At 59.1% G+C, this 10369-nt stretch overlaps 1 protein-coding gene across 2 annotated transcripts; it reads left to right on the top strand.

Annotated features, from left to right (window-relative positions):
- The first annotated feature begins 4888 nt into the window (after window positions 1-4888).
- SERPINA5 (serpin family A member 5) lies at window positions 4889-10089 on the top strand. 2 transcript variants are annotated; one of them, XM_004699096.2, is made up of 4 exons: window positions 4889-5595; window positions 7640-7910; window positions 8265-8412; window positions 9018-10089. In XM_004699096.2, the coding sequence occupies exons 1-4, from the start codon at window positions 4977-4979 to the stop codon at window positions 9207-9209; spliced, it is 1230 nt and encodes a 409-aa protein (XP_004699153.1). In that variant the 5' UTR covers window positions 4889-4976; the 3' UTR covers window positions 9210-10089. The 2 variants fall into 2 exon arrangements, with proteins under 2 accessions (XP_004699153.1, XP_045143765.1); XM_045287830.1 differs by lacking the exon at window positions 9018-10089 and adding an exon at window positions 8642-8935.
- The last annotated feature ends 280 nt before the right edge of the window (window positions 10090-10369 follow it).

The raw sequence follows: 10369 nt of genomic DNA, 5'->3' as shown, positions 1-10369 counted from the left end.
TGACTGACAGATACCACCTCCACTGCCTCTGAGCTTGACCATAGGGCAGAGTAAGTACAAAGGCTGGACTGCAGATGGGGGCTCCCTGGCAAGGGCTGGGGGCAGACATGGGGACAGCAGAGGAAGGACTCTGGATGGGAGACTTAAGAGCTTTGGTGGCACCCCTGACAGCGCAGTTGTTATCCATTGGACTGTGATCCGGAAGGTTGGCAGTTCGAAAGCACCAGCAGCTGGCTCCGCAGGAGAAAGACTGGGCTTTCTACTCCCGTAAAGAGTGACTGTCTCAGAAATGCACAAGGTCACTATGAGTCGGCAGTGACTCGGTGGCAGCAGGTTTGGTTTGGGGTGCGCTGGTGGAAGTGACCAAGTGGGGGGGGGGGGCATCTCTCCACCCACTGTGTGGCCGTGTCCTGGCACTCACCCGTCCCGGGCCTCAGTTTCCTCATAAGTCAAGTGGAAATAGTTCATCCTCCGCAGACCCCTGGCCTGACTGGGAGGGTTCCAGGAGGCAGGGCTTCTCCGGCAGGTGGGGCTGGTCCCCAGGCCCCTGGGAGTGCCCTTAGCAATGTCTGCAGTGGGTTTGGTTGGGGCAGGGGCATGCTGCTACTGTGTCCAGTGGCCAAGGACGCTGCTAAGGTCCTGCAGTGGAGGTGGCCGTCCCTCCAGGACCCAGAGTGACCCCAAGGTCAACAGCATGGGAGGTTGCAAGATCCAGCAAGGAGGCTGACAGAGCTCAGAGACGGAGGGCTCTAGTTGTGTGGGCTCGAAGTCCTGGCCCCCAGTGTCAGCAACAATGCTAAACACCGCCCCTGCCCTGAGGAGAGGCGGCCTCAGGGTGGCCCCGGGGCTGCCCGGTCTGTGGAATGCACCCAATGTCAAAACAAATCAGAGGGTCCTTTAACATTTCCCCCTGATGGGCCCCGGGAGAAATGCAACCATCAGAGGGAAATGCATCCTTCTCCCCAGACCGCGGAAACCGAGGCCGGGCCCGGATCCCAGGACCAAAACTGTGAGCAAAGGAGGCCCCATGTGGCTCTTTAGCTGCTGGTCAGTGTCCAGCAAGTGGCCCACCACTGACGAATTCCAGAGCAGAGGGGCAGGTGCCTTTGATGATTCATTCATTCATTCCGCCAAGGTACAGGGAGCATTAGGAGAGTCCTGGCTGCCCCGACCACATTTTGTAGCTGGAGAGAGGCTGGGCGCTTGTCTCCACACCTGTATACATGCTGGGAAATGAGCCGGGTACCACACTGCTAAGTGCTGGGCTGCCAGCCAGAAGGCTGGTGGTTCAAATCCATCCAGTGACAGTGGGGGGGGGGGGGGCGGGCAAATGCAGCGATAGGCTTTGGTAAATGATGCCAGCCTTGGCCAGCCTGGGGGGCAGTGTTACTCCATCCTGGGGGCCTCGAATAGACTCGGCCGTGTGTCACAGTGATTGGCAGGACTTTTAGAGACATGAGCTAGTGTCTAGGGTGGACAGCAGGAGGGAGGAGCTGGCCTTAAGAGAAAGGGGGAGAGTGGGGCACGTGTCCAGTCAAAGGTGGGGACGTGCCAGGGCCCAGGGTGGTGTCTGCTGGGCTCCCATGATGGACCAAAAGAAGAGATGGGTATAGAAGAAGCAGGTGGGGGGTGTGGGGGCTGGGGTGGGGTCAGTCAGAGTGGGGCCAGAGAGGGCAGGCAGAGCGGGTCCTTTGTGGGTTAGCAAAGTCCAATTCTCCCAAAGATTCCCAAGGAGGACACTGACCACAGCATGGGTGACCGAAGGAGCTGGCTTAAAGTCAGGAAGGGGCACTTCCCTGGGCCCAGGCGAGGGACGGAGGGGCTTCTGCAAGGATGGAGTGTGCCCAGCAGATTTGAGACCTATTTTGGAGAGAGCAATTGACCAGCCACACAAGTGGACAGGAGGTAGCAAGGGGCATCAGGAGAGGTATTTGCCATCCCTTCCTCTGTCCTGGGGCAAAAGTGACCTGGTCTTGCCCTCTCCCAGTGTCTCTCCCTCCCACCCCCACCCCCGTGCCAGGCCTTCCCTCCTGTTTGAAGGTAGGCAGATATTGAACAGGTATTTGGATACCTGGCTGGGCCTGGCTTTGTCTGAAGTTTGGGGAATCAGGTAGCAGTTTGGGGTGCCTGGTGGGAAGACTGACATCCCCCCCCCACCCCCCTGCCCTCAGCATGCTTCTCCCACCTCCTCCAGGCCCCTTGTCTTCAGATTGACAGATGGCTGGATGGCACTGATCTCATCTCACGTCTCAGACCCACTGCTGCAGAAACCCTTGTTTCAGGGCTCTCTGTGTTCCAGCCCCAGGCTCCCAGGCAGGCCCAGAGTCACCTCTCCTCCCTGGAGGGGGAGCAGAGAGAGTGCGTGCCCCAGAGGCAGAGCTGTCCAGGTCGGAATCCGGGCTCCGTCCCTGAACGGGCTGAGCTAGTGTTTCCTGGAGGCTCAGCATCTCCAAACCGAAGCCCCTGCCATCGGGCCCAGGCTGGCTCCTAGGAGCTGCAGGTGGTTTCAAACTTCTGACCATGAAGATCGAGCCCCAACATGTACCCACGACACCGCCAGGGCCTGAGCCTCAGCATGTTCATCCATAAACTGGGCTGAGCCCCGTCTACTCTGGGTGAAGAATAAATGTCCTCACAGACATTGAGGCTAGCCCCCAACCCCCAACTCACTGCCCTCGGGTCGATGCCAGCCCATGGTGACCCAACGGAACCGTGTCCAACTGCCCCTGTGGGTTTCTGAGCCTGTGGCCCTCGTAGCCATTCAATAAACAGATCAAACCAAAGCATCGACATGGGGTCCACGGTGACTCATGGTGATGCCCGGTGATACCACCGGTGGGGGGTTGACAAAGGAAGAGGCAGATGCCCAAAGTCATGACCCTCCAGGTCTCTAGGTCTTTCTTCCAAGGGGCCTCTCAGTGGGTCCCAAGAAACCACATTTAGTGCTTGACCACTCAGGGACACCCCCCCAGCACGCACACCCCCCCACACACACACACACCTCAATGGGCAGCAGCTCTGATTGAAACGGGGCACGTGTTGATTCAGATGGAGCAGAAGGTCTGAGGTTTACACTCGACATCCAGGGAGCTTACATGGAGCTGGGCCTTCTCACCAAAGGCCCTGCTCGGTAGGGAGACCCCAGAGCAGGGGAGGGGGGAGGAGCTCTGTGGATCAGGTGTTCACCTGGGGGAGGAGCACGGTGCTGGTTACCACCCACAGCAGGGCCTTTGAGCTCAGGAAGAAGCTTGACTTGTAGAGGGCCTTGTTCACTGTCACCTGGCCAGCTGCCTGGGTGGGAGAATGGAGTGAGGGGAGCAGTGGGGTGTGGAGGGGGCAGTCAGCCAACCCTCTCTCCCAGGCCCACCAGGGGGGCTGCCTCTGGGCTCCAGGGAGCAGGAAGTTGCCCTGCCTTATGGAATTCTTTTGAATCTAGCAGCTCCATGCTTATCTACAAAGCGGGGACCTCCCTCCTCTCCTTGCCTGCCTTCCTCCCTCCCCTCCCCTCTGCCTTCCTCCCTCACCACAAGGTCAGTGGAGCTGAGCTATCTCTCTAGAAGGTTCCTGGTAGCCACGGTTACACCGAAGGAGCACATCGTACGGAGGGAAAACATGATGCTTTAGAGGACCCAGAGATCACACCACCTCCGCAGTCCATCCTCTGAGAAATCTCTGCCAAGGGCCCTGCCCAGAGAGAGGAGCAGGGTGGGAGCCAGGGCGGTGTTTCTTCATTACCTGCAGAGACCAAGGCAGGAGCGCCGACCAGAGGAGGCTCAGACACACTAGTGGGGGCCCTGGAGCGGGTCAGGTGGTGGTGGTGAGGGCAGGGGACCGTCTGTGCTCTGGCTGAGAGTGGTCACCTCAGGGTGGGGGTGGGCAGAATGGAACCTCCCATTATCCTTTTAGCTGCCCTCTGACTCCTGGACAAACAAAATGCTGCCTGGGCTTCCACGGTGCCCCAGACAATCGCCCGTTGTGACCCACAGCATTGCCCGTTGTGACCCACAGCGTTGCCCGTTGTGACCCACAGCGTTGCCCGTTGTGACCCACAGCGTTGCCATCAGCTAGTATTCAGAGCTCGACGGCCAGGCCTTTCTTCGTAGTCTTAGTCCGGATACTCCACTGGACCCTGTCCACCTGCTGCCACACCGGCGGCAGAGCTTCCAGCATCGGGGCAGGGACCAAGCCGGGTGGAGGAAACCTCAGGGTGGGCATCTGTCAAGTGGAGCTGGGCCGAGAGCCCGGCAGGAAGGACAGTGAGGGGTTCCCTGTAACGCAGAGGCCTCTGGACGTACCCCTCCCCCGCTGAACGCAGGCGCGCCAGGGAGGCTGGGCAGCGGGTAAGTCACCCAGCCCCAGTGATAAACCCAGGTGTGGTATGGCAGTCAGCTGCCCTGGAGTCAGCCTCTGACTCTCCGAGATCCCCATGCCAAGGAGATGGAAACACTGCCCCATCCTGCCCCATCCCCATGACTGGAAGTGGCCGGCAGGCCGGGCCTTTCTTCCCAGTCCATCTTAGTCCGTAAACTCTGCTGAAACCTGTTCCCCGACGGGGTGGGTGTACTGGCCAGGCCCAGCTTCTTTGGCACAGTGGCCAACAGAAACTCGCTTTGAAATTGTGCCTCTCTCATGGAAGGCGAGAAGTCGCCCTGGGAACCACCAGTGCCCCTGGGTGAGGGTGAGGGCAGATAAGGGGGGACCCTGGGAGCTCAGGGGTGGCAGAAAAGTGAAGCACAGAGAACCCTCCGTCCACATGTGCATGCCCACCAGATAGGGGTGGCAGGGCGGGTCCTGGACCGCTGACCAATGTCCTGCAGCAAGCTGTATGCCCTCCTCCGCCGCCTCCTCCTTCCTCTCCCTACATCCCCCAACCTGTCCTTGGCCTGCCACTTGCTGGCTTGTGGGCCTCCTAGGCGGTTCCCTCTCCTCTCTTCTCCTAGAACGGTCTCTTCCTGCCAGAACGCAGGGCGGCCACCATGCAGCTCCTCCTCGTCTTGTGCCTGATGCTTCTCAGCCCCGGGATGACCACCATCGGCCGCCGTGAGTCCAGGAGGAAAGCCAAGGAGCTCTCCACAGCAGTCGCAGTGGCTGCCAGCAACAGGGACTTGGCCTTCAACCTCTACAGGGCCTTGGCTGCAGCCGAGCCTGGTTCCAACGTCTTCTTCTCCCCGATCGGCATCTCCATGTCCCTGGCCATGCTCGCCCTGGGGGCCCGGGCCCACACCAAGACGCAGATCCTGGAATGCCTAGGCCTCAGCCCCCAGGACCCCCAGGACCCCCAGGGGGAGGAGCAGCTGCACAAGGCCTTCCGGCAGCTTCGGCTGAAGCTGAGCCAGCCCCAGGACAGCCGCCAGCTGATCCTGGGCAATGCCCTGTTCGTGGACCAGAAGCTGGGGATCCGGGACACCTTCCTGAGGGCTGCCAAGACGCTGTACCTGGCCGAAGCTCTCACCAGCAACTTCGAGGACCCCCAGGGGGCTGAAAAGCAAATCAACGATTACGTGGCCAACCGAACCAAAGGCAAGGTCGTGGACCTGATCAAGAGTCTCGACCGTGACACCGTCCTGGTCCTGGCGAACTTCGTTTTCTTTAAAGGTAAGTGCCTGGCCCTGAACCCAGGCCCTCTCCATCTGCCCTCACCCAGCCCCCTTGCCCACGCAGGGGGGGTGGTGTCTGTGATGCAGGGAAACCCACGGGCAGGCACAGGCCGGATGATACCGTCACCTGGTGACCAGTCACGTCCCTCCTGGAGACCCCAGGAGTGTCCCCGTAGAACTGTGCTCCACAGGGTTTGCGAAGGCCGGGTTCCCCGGCAGTCGGTCTCCAGGACTTTCTTCTGAGGAGCCACCACTGGGTGGAGAAGACCCTCCGACCTTCGGGTGAGCTTCCAGTGCATAGCTCTTGGCACCACTACGGAAGGGCGTGCTTTTGGCCCACAGAGGAAGAGCCCCTGGGGAACTTGAACCGACTGCTTCCACACACTCCAAAATGAGTCCCTCCTGGTCACCGCCAAAGCAAGTGCAGCCCGCTCACCAGGGTGGGGCCCTGGGCTGGGGACCTCAGAGGGCACTGCACAGCCCCCGCCCCTTCGTTGGACGCAGGGGCTGTTGGGTTGGGTTAGACATCTGTAGGCAAGCACCCTTTCCTTTGAGATGGCTCCTCCCCGCCCCCGCCCCCAGCAAATGCTCACTTCTGGTTCAGGCCAACAGCCTGACCTCTGCCAGAGGGCCTACTGCTGCTTCTCCTGGCGCCACACCTTGTCCCGAGGGGCCTGGCTGAGGACGGGGAGAAAATGAGGGTGCCGCCCGCTATCTGGAAGCTGCGTTCCAATGACCATGTTCTCCAGCTGAAAGGGCTTGAAGCAAAGAAGCACTGGCCATTCATGTACACGGGGTGGGGGTGGGGGCGGGGAGGAAGAGGTGATTGAACATACAACTTAGCAAATTATCCCAGGTAGTCCCGGTGGTGTAGTGGTTCCTTGTCGGACTTCGATCTGAGTGGTTGGCGGTTTGAAACCACCTGTGGCTCCAAGAGAGAAAGACTGGAGCTTCTACTCCTGTCAACAGCAGTCTCAGACAGCTACAGGGGTTGCTGTGCGCCCGCGTTGACCCGATGGCAAGGAGTTTGATTTGTTTGGGGAACACTAGATGAATAGTTTCTCTCTCTTTTTTTAAAGATGAATCTTTTCGTATGGTTATGTAAGAGAAGCTGGGGCAGGGGGCCAGGGGGGCAGGGGAGAGATGAAAAAACTCACTGTCCCCTTCGGACTCGTAGGACAGGGCAGAACCGCCCCTGTGGGTTTCTGAGACTGTCGCTCTGTATGGGAGTAGAAAGCCTCCGCTTCCCCCCAGGAGTGGTTGGTGGTCTCTGCTGAGTGGTTGGTGGTCTCGAACCGCTGGTCTCCAGGTGTCCAATGAGTAACCACAATGCCCAGGGCTCCTGGGGTGGGGGTGGGGGCGACGGGGAGCTGATCATGAGCCCAAACATGAAGAAAAGGCTCTAAAACTGATTGTGGTGGTGATTGTGCAACTCTTTCGATATATTTGAACCAGTGAATTATAGACAGGTAACGTCTGCGTTGATTAAACTGTTCTAAGGGGGACCCCATCACAAGGTTGGATACATAGCCCCACACCTCCAGAGGGGGACACGTAATAGAAAAGTGGGTGAAGGGAGACAATGGACGGTGTAAGATATGAAATACTACTAATGCTATATCATGGATCAAGGCTTCACGAGGGTGGAAGGGTAGGGGAAGGAGGGCTGAAAGAGAGGAGCTGACACCAAGGGCTCACGTAGAAAGAAAATGTTCCGGGAATGTTGATGGCAACATACGTACAAGTGTGCTTGATATGATTGAAAGAGGGATTGCAGTAAAATCTGTAAGAGCACCTCCCCAATAAAATGATTAATAAAAAAAAATTAAAAATAAACCTGTTCTAGAATGTAAGCGGGTGACCCGCCCCAACCCCACCACCGTTAGGAAGTGCCTGGCCTCCACAGTCCACGTGGGTTCAGGGGCCACCGCCCCTGACCACGACGCTCTAAGGAAGGTGGACTGTCTCCACTCTCTTTCCGCTGGCAGCGACCCCTCACCAAGTCCTCTTACAGTTTCTCCTTCTCCCGTTCGACCCCCCAGCTCCGTGGCAGACGAGCTTCAGCCCCCAGAAGACCCAGGAGAAGGCCTTCCACGTGAGCGAGGACGTGGTGGTGCAGGTGCCCATGATGACCGACGAGGCCCTCTATTATTACCTCCAAGACCCCAACCTCTCCTGCAGGGTGGTGGCCGTCCCCTACCAAGGCAACGCCACCGCGCTGTTTGTCCTCCCCCGTGCGGCCTCCTTGGAGCGGGTGGAGAAGGGGCTGAAGGAGCAGACGCTGCAGGAGTGGCTCAAGAAGCTGAGAAAGAGGTGCCTCCTGGTGACACGGGGCCACCAACTTGAGTTGAGACCCCCCAGGCCGCTCAACTCCGCCCTCTGGGGAGCCGTTTCCATGGGCAGTGCCATCCTGGGAAGTCCCGGCCCAGGGGCTGGCTCAGCTGCAGGGAACAGGGAGGGGAGGGGAAGCTGAGTGTCAGGGGACAGGGGGCCCCTCCAAGACCATTCGCAAGGCCAAATCCAGGGTGGGGTGAGCTCCGCCCTAGATGAGGGTGCTGAGCAGGTGCCCAAGGGAGCCTTTGGTGGGAGAGGGGAGCTGGCAGGGGTGAGCTCAGGAAGGGAACGGGCTTTGGAAACATCTGAAGGCATACCCTCTTCTCTTTCCAGGCAACTACAGCTCTACCTTCCCCGCTTCTCCATGGAGGCCTCCTACCAGCTGGAGAAAACCCTCCCCCAGCTGGGTATCGGAGACATCTTCAGCTCCCAGGCTGACCTGGGCGGCCTCAGCCACCAGGCCAACATCCAGGTGTCCGAGGTCTGTCCTGAGGCTCCTGGGTGGTGTCTTTGCTCCTGTCCCTCCATCCCCCTCCTCCCCGCCTCTTCCCTCCCTGATCCCCCTCCTCTCCCCCTGCAAGTGCCCGAGGTCAGCTCTGTTAGTCCTGGGCCTTTGCTTTCAAAGTTCTTTACGCTCTCTCTCCCTCTCCCTCCTCATCCCCTCCCATTCCTCCCCCTCCCCCTTTCTCTCTCTCCTCTCTTCCCTGAAGGAAGAAGAACAGATTGCATTTTGCACCTGGGGAAGCCATACTCATACACCTGTGCCTTAGGGGAGAGAGTGTGTGCTAAGCAACCAAGCCTAAGGCTCCAGCGCCAGCTGTTTTCCTTACTGGCTGTGTGGCCACTACTAAGTTACTTGACCTCTCTGGGCCGCCTTTCTCTCTGGAGAGTCACCCTCTCTACCAGAAAGGCCCCATGGGAATTCAGTGACATCTGGTGCTGGGCACCTCTCAGGGGCTGGGAAGCCTATTTGCCCTGGCTCCAGAGGCGCAAAAGGCTCGGGGGTGGGGGGGTGTCCATGGGAAAATGGCTGTGAGGGCATCGCCCATCCCTGGCAGCTCGGTGATGCCCGTGTCTCCCCTGCAGATGGTGCACAAAGCCGTGGTGGAGGTGGACGAGTCAGGCACCCAGGCGGCCAGTGCCACGGGGATGGTCATCATGGCCAGGGTGGCGCAGGCGCACAGCCTCAGGGTTGTGTTCAACAAGCCCTTCCTGGTGCTCATCATGGAGAACAAGACCAGAAACATCCTCTTCCTGGGAAAGGTGGTCCACCCCTGAGATGGGCTCTTCTTCTGAAAGACCGCAGGCTTCCATGAGGGGGTGGGGGGGGTGGGGGGACACTGGCAGCTCGGGATGCCCACGGGTTGAGTTGATTAATGAGCAGTCACAATCGATAACACAGAGAGACCCATTCCTTTCATCCAGGCTCAGGACATCAGGGCCCCTAGAGAACCCTGGACATCAGGGCCCCTAGAGAACCCTGGACATCAGGGCCCCTAGAGAACCCTGGACATCAGGGCCCCTAGAGAACCCTGGAGAACTTTCCATCCTTTCCATCACCATGAGGCCCAGGGAGGATGGCCGACTCCTCCAGGTCACAGGGCATCTTAAGAGCGAAGGAAGGCCCAGAGCCCCAGCCCCTCAATGGCCAAGTCACTGCCACATCGCAGGAGCTTTGTCCCATAGATAAGAGATACGGAGGAAGCATATCTGGTCTCCTGTCTGCCAGTAATACCAGTGATCAGCTCTGGGGGCATGGCGACGGGCCTCTGTCCAGGCCCCAGGCAGCTAGCTTGCGACCCGGGGTAGCATTGCCCCTCTCTGGACCTCATCTCCCCAGGGAAGGGCAGAGGGTTCCCCATGTATTCTTAAAGCACCAAAATGAAAGGAACACGGAATCAGGTAGAGAGACTGAGGTGTGTCCCGCCGACTGCCGTGGGACTTCCGTGCACTCCGGTGCCCTCTTCTCTAGGGAAAGCAAGTGGGCAGCAGCCGGAAGTGCCCATGGCAGGATCGCACCCTCCTGAGAGCTGCCATCTCCTGGGCCTGGTCGGGCTGGGGGAGAGAGCTAGAAGCCTGTGTGAGTCAGAGTGTTGTCTGGTGACCGCCCTCTGGGCTTTCGTGTCTAAGGTAGTAATAAAGCACATTGCAAAACCCAGTGGTGGTGTTCTCACGGAAGGTGTTGGGGGTTCCACCCGGGTGTTCACCGTTAAATCCACTTGCCCACCCAGAGACCAGAGGACCTAGACGGTGCCCAGCTACGACGACTGGCCACTCTGATTGCAATTACAACGGAGGGTTGGAATGGAAGAAAGTGTAGGGCACAGACTCCAGTACAGAAGGGAGCCCAGACCCTCTGGTCTGACAGACCATGGTCCTCAGACACCCTTCTGACCTGAACTGAGACCGCCTTTCAGCCCACAGGCAGACAGTCCCAG

Source organism: Echinops telfairi, unplaced genomic scaffold (genome assembly GCF_000313985.2).
Source record: "Echinops telfairi isolate 266 unplaced genomic scaffold, ASM31398v2 ScPeMD7_18;HRSCAF=68, whole genome shotgun sequence".
Taxonomy (NCBI): Eukaryota; Metazoa; Chordata; class Mammalia; order Afrosoricida; family Tenrecidae; genus Echinops; species Echinops telfairi.
Note: the sequence above shows the minus strand (reverse complement) of the source record. Positions and strands in the feature narration are given on the sequence as shown.

Excerpts from the sequence above, each read along its gene's own strand:
- SERPINA5 (XM_004699096.2), top strand. The coding sequence starts at position 4,977 with ATGCAGCTCCTCCTCGTCTTGTGCCTGATGCTTCTCAGCCCCGGGATG. Across the intron at positions 5,596-7,639 it reads GAACTTCGTTTTCTTTAAAG|CTCCGTGGCAGACGAGCTTC; the intron begins GTAAGTGCCTGG and ends TCGACCCCCCAG. Across the intron at positions 7,911-8,264 it reads CTCAAGAAGCTGAGAAAGAG|GCAACTACAGCTCTACCTTC; the intron begins GTGCCTCCTGGT and ends TTCTCTTTCCAG.